This window comes from Akebia trifoliata, chromosome 13 (genome assembly GCF_017979445.1).
Source record: "Akebia trifoliata isolate Shusen 1 chromosome 13, ASM1797944v1, whole genome shotgun sequence".
Taxonomy (NCBI): Eukaryota; Viridiplantae; Streptophyta; class Magnoliopsida; order Ranunculales; family Lardizabalaceae; genus Akebia; species Akebia trifoliata.
In genome coordinates, this window is record NC_141387.1 from 25,740,447 (window position 1) to 25,760,564 (window position 20,118).

Consider the following 20,118-nt stretch of genomic DNA (forward strand, 5'->3'; position numbering starts at 1 on the left):
TTTGCTCTTGCGCGGAATAATTCTTTGAAAGAGTTGTTTATCTAAATTATCCAAACAACTTCTAACTCCCCGCAAGAGTCAGAAGTAGCCAAGGAATCCTATCCAAACGCCATCTTACTTTACAATGATCACAATCTAATTTAGAACTATCAAGAATAAAAGTTGTACATATTTAGAAATTATATTATTTTTTTCTTATGAGCTTGAAATGAAACTTTGATTTCTTGCCTTTTTTTTTTTTTTTTTTCTGTGCTGCTACATTGGTCGTCTTGGGCATGCATACATTGGAATTGGAAAGCAAATAAAGAAATATATAATCCATTCAAAGTTCAAACTGACCCATTTAAATCAATCTAGCTAACCACATGATTTACAGACAGACCTTTCAATCCAGTCCTGGGGGTATCGCTGGTCGAATAGGGAGCTTTAATGAAAAAGACTAATAACTCAGAGTTAAATAACATTATCGAATCGTAAGGGTTGCAATAAATCAACATTCTCCAAATTGCCTTCCAACATAATTTTTTTTTTTTTAAAAAAAAAAAACATTCTCCGGATTATCGTGAAAAACCAGTTAGTTTCTGTCCCAAGATCTAAAATATGCCAAAAAAAAAAAACATTTCAATGGTCATTGACCACGAAGAACAGCTGTCAGAAAATCTAACCTGTTTTGAGCATGATCAAAATAAAGATTGAAAATAGTTAACTCTCACACTCAACACAAAATATGTTGATCACAATCCAACCACTTGAAACAAGTTAAGAAAACAAAAGCAAAGAAAGAAAGATAGGATAAGATATTTTGTTTACTGATCTGTACATAGTATTCCACATAGAGTTCCACTTTCGTTTGTGAAATCCAACATAGCACCAAATTGCTCCACAAGAAGGAAAAAAAAAAACTTGCAGACTCCAAAGAGATTCATCATAATACACAGAACTACAAGTTCATTTACCCATTTAAAATAAAAACAAGAAAAGAAACGAAAAAGAAGTTTAACCTTTGGAGAGAAAAAGAGAGAGGGAGAGAGATTGTCAACAACAGTAGGCCCTTACATCCCATGGTCCTTTTGCAATTAGTGCCACATTCCAATTCCGATCAGGCCTATACAGTCCGCGAGCAGTCTTGGTGCACCCAATGCTCTTTTGCTTCTAAGACGTCTGTATCATTTTCTTCTCTAGCTTTGCCTCAACCCCGAACCAATTCAGAATTTAAATGACCTCCTCCACTGCCCCCACCATTGCCGTTAAATCCCGTGATTGGCATGGAGCGTTGAGCGAAATCCAGTAATAGTTTACGTTGCTGATCATCGGTATGAGGAAGACTTGCACGAAGTAGCTCTACGGGCATCTCTTTACTAATAGCTCTGGCTGCCTCTGACCCAATAATTGCCGTATTTTGTGGGGCCTGCATGAGTAACGATTGCATGATACTATCATACTTACCCATGCAATATTTGGTGAGTAAACCGAAGAACGCATCAAACGATGCCTGCCACAAGGCCCGATTAGACATACTATAGCTGCTTGAACCATGAGGATCCGTTAAGAGGACGGTTGCCCTCTCGAGAACAGATTTTAAGATGACAGAGGCCCCATCTCCAGCAGAGCTTCCAAGTGGGCGGAGCGGAGGCTGTTCCGAGGAACAAACCACGGCGGCAAGACAAGCACTAAGAGCACTAAGATCCATGCCGTACACGCATGCAGAAACTGTCCTCGATAGATTATTAGTTGTCTCTGCGGCTCCTTGATCCGATGGTAGCCCACCAAATAAGAACCTTAGATGACGGAAAATAGCCATGCATACTATCCGGGTAAGCTCACTGCCTGGAAAGAGAAGCTGAAGGTACCTTGAAAGGAGTTTTCTGCCTTTTGGAAGAGAGACGAGCCGTAAGAAGACAAGGTCATCCTTAGAGGCTAGCCCAACTGTGTGGCCACCTTTCCCAAGTGGGTCAACCAATTGAAGCGAGGCTGCAAGACCCTCTAAAAGGACGTGTCGCCTTCGCCTCAGTTGAGTCCCACCATCTTGGGGTTGACTGAATTGTAGAAACCTGTCGATATCGTCTACGTCAAGAAGAAGACAGAGGCCATCCTCGATGGTGATTCTCGCAGCAAGCATCGGCTCTTCTTCAAGGGGCTTCTCAGAAGCTTTTTGTTCATCGGTGGACGAAGACGGTGGATCAACTTCAAGTAGAGGACGAGGCCTACGTATGGAGGAGAATGGAACCCTTCCAAGAGCGTCAACCTGGAGATACGCATGTGGCTCGGTATTAGAACGGGCTCGAGACGGAAGGTCCCTTAGATGATTAGGGCAAAAATGATGTTTCAACCTCGACCCAGCAGACTTCTTTGCGAGACAAGCTTGGTGGTAGTAATCATCTACGTATGGGTCATTGCTGTGCGTTGCAGCATGCTGCATTCTCAGTATACTCTCTATCTCCTCTGCAGTCATATACTTGGATCGGAACTGTGGCCACCCATTCTCGCTCTTTTGGCTACTGGAATCGAAGCTTTGTTGAGGAAAACGCGGAATCTGTTTACCCCTATGTGCTGATTTTGGCCTCTGATCTCTCATATCAGCCATCCCAAGCATTGCTTCATACTTGCTTATTACATGTGAGGGTGAAGGATGAACATTAAATGGTGTAGACTGAAGAGCTGAAAAATGGGCCAAAGAGGGTTGGACCGGATGATGCAATCTCTGCTGTTGTTGTTGCTGCTGCATCATTAGCTGTGGCGGCATTAACCCACTTGGATGAGGTAATTGTTGTTGCAAAAAATTGTTTAAAAGAGTAGACTGATTCCCAGGAAATAGGTTGGCCTGGTTGACCCAATGGTTTTGTGGCCGGTTGTTGCTATTAGAGAGGCCCGGATGAGCGAACTGAGGGACATTTCCACCATAATGTAATCCTTGATGTAACCCAACCAAATGAAGCTGAGGATTGGAGAAAGGAGAGAAGTTTGGTGCAGAGAATGGGAGCTGAGGTCCTCCTCCAGAGTGAGATGGAATATTCATATGGCGTGAATGATGGTTCGGTGAAGCCTGCTGAGAATGCCCACCAGGAGGATAGGATGTGAAAGGTGATTTGGATGCTAGAATTGGCTCGCTAGAGAAGTGTTGCTGCTGTTGTGGCGGCTCAGGGTATGAAGATGTTCTATATAGGGGTTTCGATTCTGTGAGACGGGCTGAAGGATGTGGCAGTGATGACCATCGTTTTCCTTCCAGAGCATTTTCGGTATCAAAGATATGCGGATCTAAGCAGTTAGAAAAATCCAATTCTTGTGACCATTCTGCAGCAGATGAACCTGAAGAGAGCAACAAATAATACATTTCATTAAAAAAAATCAAGCAAGGGGCATAAAGAAATAAAGTATGATTTCCTTAACTAGGTGAATCCCATTATTTATCATTTTATATGACATAACAAAAATGTAATTCAAAGGATAGAGTTTGCAAAAGTAAAATCGATCAAAATCATATATAGAATATGGCTTTAAAACTCTATCAAGAGCATTTCTTCACTTGAATCATCCTGATCTAGGCACGAGGTGGGTCAAAAACCTTCGTGACGCATGGCTTGGCTTGAATTACCCTAACTCAACCTTACTCTAGCTAGGATTTATTATTTTCTTTCGTAAGGTCATGACTTGACCTTTTGGCGCGGTCTACATTGTCCATCTCATCTGAATTGACTTGGTATCAATGGTAGACAATCGAAACCCGAGTCCAAGTCTTAGTACCATGATAGATAAAAAAAATATCAGTTTCTGATTGTCAACAAACAATGTCAATAGACAAGGGTAACAAAGTACTGATAATTTGTGCATTATACCACAAGGATTATTAAATTTTTGCATAAAGGTTATTCTGGTTATAACCACTTAGCATCGAAGTGTGTTACACTCCACACAAACTAATGTAAACATTTCGTATCATCATTAATGCGCCCAAAATAGCTCATAACAAATTCCGAAAATCAAAATAGGCGAATAGCATTCTTATAAACCAAATAAAAGTGCTTTTAGTGTGTGTGTGTGTGTGTGTGTGTGTGTGTGTGTGTGTGAGAGAGAGAGAGAGAGGTGAAAATATTAATATGTAATGATCATATTTGAAAAACAAAAGCTAAAATTCTTATCAATATATTAATGGGAGAACAAACAAGATGGCTTTACTCACTTTCCCTAGAGAAAGATCCTCTATCACCAATAACACCCGCACTTCTTGGCTCATAGACAACCTTGTTCAACTACGAGGCAGAATAATTCACTTTAGGATTACAAACAAAAAGTATATCTTAGACATCCATTGAAAGAACAATGAACATGTATGATTATGGGAGGGAAGCAGGAATAACAGTGTCAGGAAAGATGTAATTGTGCAATGAATGCTCAAACCAAATAGCAACAAGATGTTGAACCCTGCACATCAATTTTCTCAATTACTGGCTAAAGAATATATATAAAACGCAAAGCACACACAGGGTAAAAAAAATAAAACAAAGGCTGACCACTGTATCTGATATCCAACAAACAATAATGATAAGTAGGACATTACTTGAATGTTGTTGCAGGTACATGCAAAGAAATGATAAAAAGGGCTGTATTGCCAAATAAGTTGGAGTTCCTATCTTAGTGCATGACTACTTAACAAGAAGATTCACTACAAATACTAGCTTGGCTCATTGTTATCAAGATAATGATCTCCTTCTTCACAACGACCGTGCAATCCTTGCAGTTCTTATAGACAAAAGAATCTGCAAATGGTCAAAATAAAAAAGAAGTGCTCGCTAGGTTTAAAATCTGAAAGAGCGTTCTCTAAGCAACACTTAGTATAGTTTTAAAAAAGCTCGCTAGAATAAAAACCCGAATGTGGTCTACACTAAATTCAAAGCATTATCAATTTGAACTATATTAGCATTATCTATTTGAACTACATTATGATTTGAACCCATTTGGCTACGTAGACAGCCGAGAAAATTATTTCAGGTTCAACCACACAAAAAAATTGAGTCCAGGGCATCCGTTGATGAGAAAACATATGTTGACTATACATTTCTAACTTACAAATGTCCTCATGATGGAAGTACAACCAACTTGAAAACTTGTCTTTAAAGCTAAAATCTCATATGGGTTGGCAACGCAGTCCATTCGCATTCTATTATTACTTCTAGAAGGTCCAAACATGCTCAAGATGTCATTTGCAATCATTGGGGCACGTCACGAATTGGCTCTTCTATTCTTGGCACTATCTTCCCATCTAAAATATGAGTTGCAAACACCAACTGTTCACAACAAATACGGAGGTTCGTATTCAACATCAAGATTACTAAATACACTTTTTAAAAAAATGAAATCTGACCAAAGCAAACAAATAGTGAAGGGGCATAATAAGTCGATTAAGAACCAACAATCGTCTATGCTATCTTGTCCCTGTAAGTCTTGAGTCAGACCTTTGTATAAGTAACATAAAATAAGACGCATTACTAAGCTAGATGTAGTCCTTCGAGCCATTACACTACTTCTTTTAAGGTTTTGGACGAAGATGTAACTGCCTTGCAAGAGAAAATGAAATGACATAACCATTCAACAAGATATGCGGTTGTCATAACCACCTCTTTGGTATTCTGATTTGTAAGAAAGTCAAGTCTGATAAAAGGATTTTGTTTTTCATGTACATTCCTTCCAACCCCAGTAACACGGGTATAAAGGGCCTTCTTGTCGTGTAAATCGAAGTAAAATGAGGTCCTTATTTCTTTTTTACTCCATTTCTAGACAAGGATTAGAAATTCTTTCAGTCTTTGTATACATTTCAAACCATTCATTGTGCCTTATTCGATCAATTCTCTTATTAAAAGTCAGCAAGGGGTATGCCTTGAATATAGTAAGAAATCGAAGCCCTAACACATCGTTAGAACCTATGAGTTCATCAAAATTGGACATTACCGCTTATAGTGCACACCCAAGATGGAGAGTCCAGAAATCAATGTATTTCGACAAAGAAATGCCTTCACCACGACTCATCACAAAAATGTTGGTTTCAAGGCACCAAACCCCGCAAAAACATCAATAAATGCAGTTAGGAAGAGGACAATCCTTATAAGGGTTTGTGCGGGGTTTTGTGCTCTGAGACCAACACTTTTGTAATGAATAGTGTTGAAGGTGACATTTCGTGTAAAAAAAAATGGAGAAGATATCTGGATTTTTCATCTTGGGTGAGTATTACAAAGAGATGATTCCAATTTTGATGAACCAAGGGTTCTAATAGTGTTACAAGGATTTCGATTTCTCCTTAGTACTTATTCAAGGCATATATATACACACACCTTACCAGCTTTTAATTCGGGATTGATCAAATAAGACAAAGTGGCTTGATTATACAAAGGCCAAAAAAACTTTTAATCATCATCTGATAATAGAGTACAAAGAAAAAAGAACTCATTATACTACAATTGCCACAGCAAGGTGTATCCTCAAAAAAAACTACAGAGATCTTCTCTTACCAAGTTACGAGGCTATAGGGAATAGTAAAAATGAAGAAAACCATTTCATTAGGCTCGATTTCTTATAAATCAGAACGTCGAAGAGTAAGTTATGACAGCACCTATCTCGTCTCATAGTTGTATTGGAAGGTCCTTTACACAAGAATTTCATATTGAAATTCAATAGTTGGCAAAAAATAATTTTGTTGGGTCATCAAAACAACTCGGAATGGTATGTATCATATATTGTTAAGAGTCATAATTTAACCATTTTTTCTAATAAAATATAATAAAAATGCACTTTAGAAGAAAATTAAAAATTTATTGGACTAATGCATGTTATCCACCTAGGGGCAAAACTGTCACTTTTTATATGTAAGATTGTTGCAGACAACACACATGGCCTTTTTAAAAATGGCTAAAAGGGTCGAACAGTTGACTTAAAAACCTAAAACATTCATGTTTTATAGAAGTTTTGAGTCGAACTTTAACTGGGTGAAAATCGGGTCAACTGTAAAATTTCTGTAAAACCAGATTTTAGTAATCGTATTTGAAAATTCTTAACCTTTAAACCATAGATCTGATTTTCACAAACCATATCATTTTGGATTTCACATTTTTGACCTCTACCCAATGGACAACATATTTGAAACCCTTTACAAAAAATCATGGGTCAAAATTTAAAATAAGGACAATATGTCCGTGATTTCAATGAAATCTAAAATTCACATGATGATCCAATATTATTCCTATTTATCCAGGATAGCAACCTGTAATCCAATTAAGAGTTCTAAATAGAAAATAAAATAAAGACAAATCTTAATCTAAAAAAATATATATTGTGAAACAACTAGATCATTAGTTATCATCTTCCTTAACCAAGTCTGCTACAAATCTAAATGTTTGATATGAAACGTAAGCTATAACGCTTACTAGGAAGGAATCATTATTCCTACACGAATATCACATTAGTATAATGCATGTAATATCATATAGAATAACAAAATCTTGTGTTCGTCATGTATCAATTGTCAACAATTAACATCTAGTATTGACATTCACGGCCTAACTCAAACCTTCAAGCACAAGGCCAATCTCATTCTGAGATCTTCTCCAGAGGCTCCACCCAAGAACTTCCGTCTTGTTATACTTCCAATCCAACCATCTCTTGATAACATCATCATATCAATCAACAAACATGAACATGGTAAAAATAACATTGCATAATATTAAATCAATCACATACAATATTAAGAGCATACTCACTACTCATAAGATCCGTAAGGTAACTGAACCTACCTGAAAACTTGTGAAATCTATGTCAAAAATTTCAAAACTCTAAGCATTTTATTCTTACAGCTCGGTTTCAACCGACGAAGCTTCGAGTAGGTTTTTGGGTTCAAAATTCTTCAACTAATTTATTGGCAGTCTTGTAGAAGAGATTTTCCTAAAGAAGCAATGGTTCTCTACGTTTGACAATTTTACCCTTCATAGTTTTCGAGTTTATCCAAATTTCTCAAACCACATGTCAAATCTAATTGCCAAGAAAAGGATATATTTGGTTTTCTATAGGAGTTGACACCAAAAAAGGTATTTTGGCCATTTCAATTTTGTGAGAATTAGGTTTTTGAGAGGGGATCAAAGTCAAGTCAATGTTCAGTCTTTTATTTATTTTTATTTTTTTTGCCCAATTTTCTTTGGCTAAGTAAAAAAAAAAAACGTGAAAATTGATGGAGTAATTTTAGGAAAGGATAAAATTCCCAAATCTTGAAAAAACGTGGAGAACTTATTGGGATGGTTGGTTTGAAATTTTTTGAAAAATTCTTAAAGCTTATTGATTTACAATCATTGGCTATAGTCGCGAAAGTCAAGTAGGAGGGGGTTGTTTAAAAGGAGATGGGTTTCCCCTCTCCACATACTTCAAAGTTTCAGAATACAAGAAAAATTGGACCCCTTCTTACCACCGAATACCAAATAAATAGGGACTCAGAAAATTACTATACCCAAAATACCCTTACAAAAAAAATTACAGAAGTACTTGTAACATTCCACCCTCCTTAAAGACAACCTTGTCCTCAAGGATGAAAATTAGAAAACTTCTTAGAAAGTTTATGCCTCACCTCCCAAGTCGCATTCTCTGATGTAGAATTGTCCATTGTAGAAATACTTTAGTTACAACTTTGTGTTATGTTTCACCATCCAATGATTCAAAATAGCTAAGGGTTCACAGCTCACAACGCCATCATCATTAGTAATGGGAAGGTCACCTTGAAATGTAATATTATGCCAAATACTCTTTTTCAAGCAACACACATGAAAAATTGGGTGGATGCGAGATCCCATTCGCAATTCAAGCTTATAGGCCACCAAATCAATTTTTTGAATAACATGGTATGCCCTGCAAAAACATGGGGAGAGTTTTTGAGAATTACCACCAATGATTGGCAGTAACTCCATTCACCTATTGATCCACTGTAGGAGGTGGGTTTCCCTTCTCTGGGATTTTTTCCCTTATGCATGGCTCCCTTGAGGGGAACCGTTGGTGTTGTTATCTCAGATCTTTGATGTTCTTGCTCCACATCTTGCCATGCTCCTTTCACCAATTTTCACAAAGGGGTATGAGGATTCCACAGAATAAATTTGAGTCAATCTTGAGTGTTCTGGCCGCCTTGTCAAGAAAATTCTCTAATGCCAAAGATAGTAACCGATCCAATAGAATAACAGGGTTGGTAATAAAAGATTGTGTACCTTTTCCCTCCACTGTGGTCCTATATTTATAGGCTTTGACCCACCCCTCAATCCCTACAAATTTGAAATCCTTTGCCAATTTAGGAAATAATCAGTCGACAATCTTCTTTCCCGATTTGGATTGCCATCTCCACTCACGTCTTTTTACAAAGTGTATTCAGTTCGATAAGTTAATGGGGGTGCCAATCTCCTGTCAACTACCCGTAAGTTTTCCTTCCCTGGTTGTTATGGTTGGGAATTTATTTTATGTCATTACAATCACTATTTGGGATCATTCCAATCACATTGATGGCTATGACTACTATTTCAAGTACGTAACGGTTACACATAAATCTCTAACAGTTATATGTTTGTTAATGGCAATCAATCATAAATAGATCCTGGATTCATTCATGGTTAGATTAACGATTTATTCCGCTTAAATTCTATGAAAATCATTGTATGGTAATAATTGAAATAATGATTATAAGTGTGGGATTCATTCAGTACAAGAAACCTTGCCTTGTCTATGACCTTTTGAGTTTGCAATGTTCGTCTAAGACGGATTTATTTTGGAGACTAGATGTGCGCCTAGGTAATTTGTGATGGCGTGACCTTTAATAAAGTTGTGTAATGTAGGTGAATGTCAAATTTGGGAAGGACCGGAAAACAAAAAGCATCCGCTTTCCATATATCAAGGTAATTTCCGCTTTTATTGTTCTGGTGTAAGATCTTTAAAAGGAGTTCAAGGGAGTGTTATTTAAGGATTTCCTCGTCTGGTGGGAATGGGTGTACTGTATCTCTTGGACGTAAGGGTATTAATTGGTGTTGTCTACTCTAATATGTTGTTGTATTGCTCTTTTGCAGGTTACCACAACCAGCCTATTAATGAAATTTTTACCTATTAAAAATAGTGTTTTAAAAAACCTACGCCTCAAGGCGAGGCGTAGGCTTCATGCGTTGAGGTTTAAGCGTCATCAAACATTAGAAAAGCTTATGCCTCACGCCTCAATATGCACTAAGGCTTATGCCTCAATAGGTTCGGCAAAACTTAATATCGTAGGTCAAAAAAATCAATTTGTTTTTTTTTAATTCTTGCTTTATTTTACACAAATACCCCCAAATGTCTCTTATTTACATAACGTTACTAAATAAATGTGCTTTGTCTTCTAAACTTAGATTATCAGGAGATACTCTCAAAATCTCTCTTTGAAACCCTAAAATCTCCCTACGCCAAGATTTCTTCCTATAGACTCCAATATTCATCCGAATCCGTCAATTCTTACAACTTTCTTACAAAGAGTGTGATAAAATAGAATCAAGAAATCAAAGATTTTCTAAGTTTTTGAGGTATGTGATTTTTCTATGTACATTCTTGAACTATGTACCTATTGCATTTGATAGATGAAAAGGATTATGAAAGCATAGCAACAGATCCAGAAGATGATAGAGTAATCTAATATCATGATGATTCTTTGGAAGATCCTACTACTGAAGATGATGGAGATGATGTTTAGTTGTTTTAATTCTTCTCTAGTTTATAATAGGGTCTAAAACTTCATTCCTAGGCTTAGAATAATTGTTTATTTGATGTTTGATACTCTATGAATGATGATACATTGTTATTTTGCTATTACATTACATTGCTACCTCCCTACATTTTTAATGTTTAATTTTTTACTTGATGCTTGAAGGTTGTTTACTTGTTTTTATATTTTTTCTGAATTTTATATATTATTTAGGATCTTTTTTTAAATTAATTGAGGTTTACGCCTTGCCTCAATAACCCAAAATGCCTCAAGTAAGCCTTAGGTACTTTAAAACACTAATCAAAAAATAAATAAATAATTGAAGATCCTCATTAGTGAAGGTAATTGTGGCCATCATTGTATCTTAGAGTATACTTTAAGCTCTGACAAGGGAGTTGCAAGCCTGCAACACTACTTTAATTCGAATTTACAATACAAAGTTCAAACGTGTTAGTGGTGATTTCGGCATTAATTACTCCCCCTTGCCCAACCATAATATAGAAGAAAAAATGTTTAAAAGGGGTCATTAAATTGTCCCTAGAGGCTAAACCCATGTTCCTGTCTACTATTTTTGTCCAACTGGTGACCCATTCTATCAAAAGGTAGTATCCCACGTACACAACAAAACAACCAGTCAATATCTACAATAATAGCAATGTTTGCCACAACCCATTCATAAGATCAAAATTCACAACACACGAGGACAATTTACTGCTCAAATAAAAGTGATCAAAGCTACATTGTAAATTTTGGACTATGGAAAATCCCAATAAATCATTTAAATTTGAAGGTGAGAGTAGCTGAGTCATATTTTATGAAAGAGAGCTTCTATTGTCCCCACCAACTTTTGCTAACACCACCCTGAGATGTGTGCTAATTCTTTGGCAATTTACATATGAATGGGGGTGCATTAGCAAAAGTTGGTGTGGCAATAGAACCTCTCTTCATGAAAACTTCCAAACCGACATGAAATGGCTAAAATCTTCCATGAAAAGACAAGCTATCTGGGAAAGATGGTTTTTGGGATCAAGGATATCATAGTCATGTCAAAACTAGGAGATGAACAATAAGTACTAAGGCACACTAACTTATGCCAGTAATCATATTTGGCATTCTTTAGTACCTTGATCATGCAAGTGTTAAGAAAACTGACCTTTGAAAACGTAGTTGCAAGATCATCAATATCAGATAAAGATTCTAAACCTTCACCCTGAAAATGCAAACAGTCAATATTCAAAGTAGCAGTCCATGCTCTATCGAAAAAACTTGCATATTAGGCTCTATATCAGTATCTATCAGAAACATAAGTTCAAAATGTGATGAAACCCATACAAAAAGCCGTAAGGTAGATCATGCTCATAATAAAAGAAAAAAAACAAAAACAAACTCCATAGTATCTGCGGAGCATTTTAAGATATAAACACATTAGAAAAGAAGTTTGAAATAATACTTCAGCATCCACTGAAAGGTACTAGCTTGCATAGTACAGGTGCATCAAAACAGTACAAAAACCAGAACTCAATAACAACAGGAATAGGCTAATGTGTTCCATACTTCACTGGTCAAACTTTAGGTTAATTTTCATGAGTTAGTTATGCATAATTTAGTTATTTAACATAAACCATACAGGAAGAAAGCTCCATCCTTAAATTTATATGCTTTAAGTTATAGACTGTTTTCACTATCATATTAGATCCTAAGATCATAATTATTATACGGAAGAGCATTGATAGAAATTCTACCAAATACCTCCCGTAATTGTAATAAAATATTTCTGTTTTATAACATAGAAAGCTCACATTTTATCCTGAATATTTCTATTTTAGAACATAGAAACATCTCATTTTTACCATAAAATGTTTATGTTTTATAACATAAAAAGCTCTCATATTTTTCATGAAATATTTCTGTTTTACAACATAGAAACACCTCATTTTTTACCATAAATTGTTTCTTTTTTAATAACATAGAAAACTCTAGTATTTATCATGAAATATTTCTATTTTACAACATAGAAACTCTCATTTTTTACTTCGTTTTTTTATAACCTAAATTTTATTAAGGGAGCACAAGAAGTCCTCAGTGGGGAAAGAATAAAACAAAGAAAACAACAAACAAGGGCAAAGAGAAAAAAAAGAGAGAGAGAGAGAGAGAAAAACAAAAATAAGCACCATCCCGGTCCGAAATATTTATACTATGAAATGTCTCTATTTTATATCATAGAAAGTTCTCATATTTATCATAAAATATTAGAAACAACTCATTTTTTTTTACCATGGAATATTTTTATTTTATAACATAGAAAGCTCTAAAAGATTTGTCATGAAATATTTCTGTTTTACACCATAGAAACATCTTATTTTTACCATAAAATGTTTCTGTCTTATAACATAGAAAGCTCTCATATTTATCATGAAATATTTATGTTTCACAACAAAGAAACACCTCTTTTTTTACCATGAAATAGTTCTAATGTTTCTATTTTATTACATAGAAAGCTCTCATATTTATCATGAAATATTTCTGCTTTTACATAGAAACACCTCATTTTTACCATGAAATGTTTATGTTTTATGACATAGAAAGCTCTAATATTTGTCATGAAAATTTCTGTTTGACAACATAGAAACAACTCATTTTTCGCAAGAAATGTTTCTGTTTATAACATAGAAAGCTGTCATAATTTTCCATGAAATATTCTTGTTTTATAACATAAAAACCACTTAGTTATGCTATGGAATATTTCTATTATGTAACATAAAACTCTCTACTTTCAAAATCATGTATGTACATTTACTATATATGTATAGATAAGTTTTGAATTTGTTGAATACATGAGTTGATGGCTTTCTTTCAAATAAGTCGGATGTCGTCTTGTCCTTTAATCATGATTGTTCGGGATTGGATCAGATTTGTGGTGTGTACCCGTCGCATAAATACACGATAGTGTAGGTTAGGAGATATACGGTTGATGATCAATCTTGGATATGGATGGTGAACTTGTTTATGATTATGGATGGGTTATTCAGAGTGTACCTAGGGAGGAAACACAACGAGTGGAATTGACAAACCTAGGTCTCCATGGAATGAGTTGTAATGTTGTGTTTTTGGTTTGCTTTTAATTGAGACACTTATACTATTTTAATACCATTGGTGACCTAGAATATGGTTGTGAAATTACCTTTCGGGTAATCTATTTGTCCTTCTGAAAAAAAGAAATTACTTAATATGTCAATGGGTTTGACTTGTTCCCTGGTGGTATGAAATGCCTTGGAGACCATCACTCCCAACGAAGTTTGTGAAGTACCAATTGTACTTTCTGATAAACCTTGGTTGTAAAGAGGTTTAGATCAGTAGCTAGAGGGATTTTAGATTGCACAGACGCCTGATAGGCATTAAACGTGAAGTTCACACCTGGTTTAGACATAACTCCATACTAAATTTTAGTCGTTGAATGATTGATTGTCATTTAGTTTAGTTGGGTCGCCAACCCAATTGTCAAACGGCGACCTAAGACAGAAAAAATGACATTACAAACAACCCGTGCTCTGTATGCAAGCCAACAGTCAACACTGTCAACCAAAAAATCAAGACAGGTGAAGACGCTCGGCCAGGTACAAAATAGAACTCTACAAGATTGGACAGACCGATTTTGATCGAGAAATCAGTCACAAGATTGGACCCTGTAAAGATACACCCCTCACCTCATGTGTTATTATATAATGTTGCATGCATAGTTATTGCATCTTTATATGACTGACTATAAGTGAGTAATAATCAACCGTTTATCAATACGATGCTTTAGATATGAGGTTACCATGAGATTCACATGTTTTCTTTTATTAGTAAATGACAGTAGATGCATTGTAGCATAGTTAAATAGTTAAATATATTTCTCAATTTGTGCATCATAATTTTATAATAAAAGTCATGTCACACACTATCTTTGAATGTTACAAAAGTTATAAACTAGCTTGTTTCCTAACTCCCGAGTGACTAGCTTAAGGTTAGTCAGTACATGTTGGGCGAATCTGTCTCTCATACTGTTTTTCTCCCACCTTTAAGAACTCCTAGTGGAGAACACCATCTTAATTGAGCACGTTGTGGAGAAGTTGTGCTGGGAGCCAGAACCGTACTAGGAGCTAGACCTAGATTCAGAGGTCATGCATTGGGACCCACTTGTTTGTCATTAATGTAATCTTCATTCCCTGAATGTGTCATCTTGTTTGATGTTGAGATGTTTTTCGTTATATGTATATGGTCCTTCGGTATGTACTCGGTTTATTATTTTCGTTGTACTTTGTTTATGACATTTTTTGTTATCATTATGATATGATATGACATTGATCATCCAAATATCATAGTATCAATTATCCTTAAGTTAAGATTCTTACGATATGACTTGTTAGCTCGTAAAATAACTAATTCTTTCGGGCTTAGACCCGTAACTCAGTTTGCAAAGCAACTTTGAGGTTGAGGATTCATGTCCAACTAACCCATTAAAAAAATACAGGCAAATTACACATTCACCCACTATGGTTTGGCATAATTCTATGTTGACCCCCTAACATTTTGACAATTGCACTTACCTCCCCTATAGTTATGTAATGGATTCACTTACCACCCCCCCCCCCCCCCCACTCCAATCTACTTATTGTGACTAAATAGTTAAAAAATGATTGCTCTTTTACTTCTTGTAAAGACTATTTTACCCTCCTCAAGATTTTTTTTTTTTTGACAAAAACATCCCTATGAAAAAATGGATTCAAGTGTAAGAGTGAAAATGCTTAGACGGGAACAATTTTATAGTTTTAATTTTTAATTTTTTTGTATAAGAAAAGATAAAATGAGAGGATAGAATAGTAAAATAACATTTGAACTTTAACACCGTCTGCGAAAGGGGAGGTAAGTACAATTGTCAAAATGTTAGGGGGCCAACATGGAATCATGCCAAAACTACAGGGGGTCAAAGTGTAATTTAACCAAAAAATAATTCTTTACATTACCCTCTATTAAGTAAATGGAATTTCCCTAGGTAGAAAGGTCTTCGAGTCATAGTGACTCTCGATTAATACCTTGGGAATCACGGAAGTCCCAAGGTGTAGTACCTAGACTAACAAGTTGTAGGTGTTGGCGGATCCCCCCCCCCCCCCCCCAAATATCTCAAGATTTATGCTTAGGTCTTGAGACTTGGGGCGGGGTCAAGCATCCCCTAGTAATGTTGCCGAGCCAACACAGTGTCAAATTTTTGGGGCGTGATAATCTAAAACACACACAGGGCTACCCGATCCATACATTTGCCCCTAGAACCTAATTTTATATCTACTTCTTACTGATCAATTATTCTAAACCTTACCTTAACCCTCTACAACCTTCCTAACCCATCAAGAATCCTCCAACCCCATAAAAAAAATAACCCATCCCACCTTCCTACCTTATTACCCCCACTAAATACAGTCCCATACCAAATCTTTAACGTTATTAAAACATATCTATAATTGTAAAACTTAGCCTTTCAACATATATTCAATTGGTTGAAACATCCACAATCGCCAATAAAACTCTTTGGGCTTAAATTGATTTTTGAAATTCTTGAAAGGTTCAAGAAAATTCAAATTGACTATTGAATTGAGACCTTAAGTTAGTTTGGAAGTTCCATCTTCCTTAGAATCCCTCATTTTAATATTTTGGAGTAGCACTAAAGGTATGTAACTTAGCCTTGGAATCATTTTTAATTACTTAATTAGATTTTATTTAATAATCGATGATAGAATTAGTTTATTTTATCAACATTTCTTGGAAATTATTCTTAATTTCAGAATCATCATATTAGGTTAAGTTTGCACAGTCTGCATCAGAATGTGATCTAACTTAACAAGGACGATGTCTTCTGCATATGGCATAGAGGAATATTTCCCAAGAGTGACCTCACAAAGAGAACTCCAGAGCATTAATTAGCACAGCTATAAAAGATGCCAAATAATTTACATGCCATGTGGAAATATGTACTAATGAGAAGTATTTCTTGAGATATTTAATTAAAAAGTATCAAGAATGACATTGTAAAAGAAAGATTCAAACTTTTTTATAAATTATGAGACCAATTCAGGCTACCAATTTACAATAAAATCAAGCTATATATTACAAAAAAACAAAGGCATGTTGGTTTCTCAATGATTTTTTTTCCTGGGCTCATATAAGCATGTCATGCAAGTAAACCCAAGCAATTTTTCAAGAAAATGAGCCAAGTACAGTAAATTTTTAAACAATTCCACACAAAAATTCAACCCGAATAAAACCAGGAAATGTAAGAGAAACTGGATCAGTAGTCACCAATAATAAAGAGTAAAGTAATACCAAAAACGAACACATTAAAGCTATAAAAAGGGACCCAAGCAGCATTTTTTTATTTAGAAGAGCAGTAAGACCAATAGTTTTTTGCATCACAGAAGGTTGACCAAACCAGTTAAACTAAAATAGAAGTGATTTTCATAAGGGTAAATCCGAAGCATAAATATAAATTGAATATCAATGAACACATAAATCTTCATCATACAAAAACCCACCATACATTTACACAATTAAACGAATAAACTAGTGTAAATAGAATGTTACTAATAAAATTGCAATCCCATAGTTTCAACTAAAAAAAATCACCTCTTCTAATTCCATCAACGGGAACTCGTCGTGGTCAAACCCAACTAATGGAACACCATCATAGTCATCTTCTAATCCCCCTAAGTCAACTTCCTCCAAAGCATCCTTACCAAAGAATGCATATTGTGATGCATCAAAAAGGGCATTTCCTGCATTAAAGTGAAAATCACGTAATGTTGCCAGTCCAAAACAACATTAAAAAAAAACAAAATTGACGGTGACTTCCTCTCCACTCTTCCATTGCAAAAAAAATTAAAGAAACCGATAATATAACTTAATAAAACCAAAAAAATAAATAAAAATCAATCCATCATTCGAGTAGCTTCGTCTCACGATGTCCAAATCATCGACATCCATTATCAGATGAAACTTTTGTACCCTTTTATCAGCTTTAACATACACAAAGCAAAGACCTGACTGTAGAATTGATACAATTAACCACATAAAATACTTTAAAATCTTAGAAAAAGATTCGTAAAACCCCACAAAAACCTATTCTCTAATAAGAACAATAAAATTCTAAGCACCACGAAAGCCCTAAAATAAAAAATTAATAAAAAATTGGGAAAAAAAAAATTGAGCTCAAGCAGATCCCAAACAAGAGATAGCTCGATCAAACAGTTAAAAAAAAAAAAATCAAAGAAAAGAAAAGAAATTCCACATGAGCGAAAAAAAAAAAAAACTGATCAAGAAAGAATGTTAGAACACAGATAAAAGCGAAAGAAAGCAGAATTTCAGGGAGAAAAGGCAAAGATCGAGTTGGTAATCAGAGCTGACCTGAAGAACTCTCTGCGAATTCCTTAAAACCCTTTGAATTGGGGATTTCATGAATACTATCCCCACCACCAAATCCCTCCATCTAAAACTTCTCCTATAACCCTAGATAAAGTATTTATAAAAAATTTATTAAAAAAAACCTAAAAGAAGATCATGGAATGAAAAAGACGGAAGTAGAGAAGCTTGGGAGTTGACATTTATAGTGTTTCCTCGGAAACTTTAAAAGAGAGAAAGAGAGAGAGATCTGAAGAAAGAATGAAACAGAAATTAATGGGGAAAAAAAAAAGGGTTCCCTTAGCACTGAAAACAGAGAAAGAAGCTTTAGCTCCAAAAGTGCAGCAGAGCACAAAATAACCCTAAGAGAGGTGGAGAGGTGGAGAGATGGAGAGATTTTATTAAGTCGTGATATACGGACTTGTAAAGACTCACTCGTTTTGTACGCAGCCTACGTGGCAAGGACATATAACCGTAAACCTTTTTCTCCGGGATTGTCAACGAAAAAGATCAACGATTATTTCCCCTTAACACGTCATCTACGTACAGATCGAGTGAGTGTTTTCGTGTCCGTATTGTTAATAAAAGAGTGCTGATTTCTACACTCAACCGGACAGCCGGACTCAACAAACTCATTGACGTGTTATACGAAAAAAACCGTAGATTCTGTCCCTCGGGATAAACAATCGACTTGCCATCTGTGGTTGTGTATCCCGAACAAAAGAATCTACGGTTTTTTGTGCATGACACGTCAGTGAATTTTTAAAATCAGGTATATATATAAATATATATAGAATTGTAGTTGTTTTCTTTTTTTTCAAAAGTATTAATGGGCCGGTGGAGTAAGAGTTATGAACTGCACATGAGATGCTTTTTTTTTTAATTTTTAAAGCCGGTATATCCTCCAAAGGATACCGAATTGAATCGTTCGACTCCACTCAGTCAAATGAGTCAAATCATTTATAGGTAAATTACACCTTTACCCTCTCCAAAGAATTTATCCCTCCACAAGTCCACTCGGTCTCTGGGATTTTCTCCTTTATGTATGGCTCCACTAAGGGGAACCATAGGTGGTGGTGGTGGTGGTGGTGGTGGTGTTTTTTTCTCAAATCTTTAGTATTCGAACTCTGCTTCTTGCCATGCTCCTTTCATCGATTTTCACAAAGGGGTATGAGGATTCCATATAATAAATTTGAGTCAATCTTGAGTGTTCTGGACACCCTGTCAAGAAATTTCTTCGATGCCAACGATAGTAACCAATCCAGTAAAGTAAAAGGGTTGGTAATAATAAAAAATTGTGTACCTTTTCCCTCCATTGAGATCTTATATTTATAGGCTTTGACCCTCAATTCCTACAAATTTGAAATCCTTCGTCAATTTAGGAAATAATCAGTCGACGATCTTCTTTCAGAAATGAGAGAGATCCATCCTTATCTTTGACACATTATGATTCGTTGGCTTGCATCCTTCCCAATTTGGATTGCCATCTCTACTCACGTTTTTTTACCAAGTGTATTCGGTTTAATAAGTTAATGAGGATGCCTATCTCCTTGTCAACTACCCATAAATTTTCCTTCCTGTTTGTTATGGTTGGGAATTTATTTTATGTCGTTACAATCACTATTTGGGATCATTCCAATCGCATTAATGGCTATGACTATTAGTCCAAGTACATAATAATTACAAAAAAAAAATCTCTAACAGGTATATGTTTGTTAATAGCAATCAATCATAAATAAATCCTAGATTTATTCATGGTTAGATTAACGATTTATTCTACTTAAATTCTATGAAAATCGATGTATGGTATATGTAATTTTATGAATGAATAATTTAAATAATGATTACAATAGTGGGATTCATTCGGCCCAAGAAATCGTGCCTTGTCTATGACTTTTTGGGTTTGCAATGTGCAATTAAGATCGGATTTATTTTGGAGACTAGATATGCGTCTA

General features: G+C 35.4%; 1 protein-coding gene across 2 annotated transcripts; it reads right to left on the reverse strand.

Moving 5' to 3' along the window:
* Positions 1-788: 788 nt before the first annotated feature.
* LOC147388128 (protein PAT1 homolog) lies at positions 789-18,536 on the reverse strand. 2 transcript variants are annotated; one of them, XM_086421286.1, is made up of 5 exons: positions 18,170-18,536; positions 17,393-17,541; positions 11,889-11,945; positions 4,178-4,247; positions 789-3,306 (listed from the first exon to the last, which is right to left on the reverse strand). In XM_086421286.1, the coding sequence occupies exons 1-5, from the start codon at positions 18,249-18,251 to the stop codon at positions 1,190-1,192; spliced, it is 2,475 nt and encodes an 824-aa protein (XP_086277412.1). In that variant the 5' UTR covers positions 18,252-18,536; the 3' UTR covers positions 789-1,189. The 2 variants fall into 2 exon arrangements, with proteins under 2 accessions (XP_086277412.1, XP_086277413.1); XM_086421287.1 differs by lacking the exon at positions 18,170-18,536 and adding an exon at positions 7,556-7,646 and having other exon boundaries at positions 17,393-17,532.
* Positions 18,537-20,118: the final 1,582 nt, after the last annotated feature.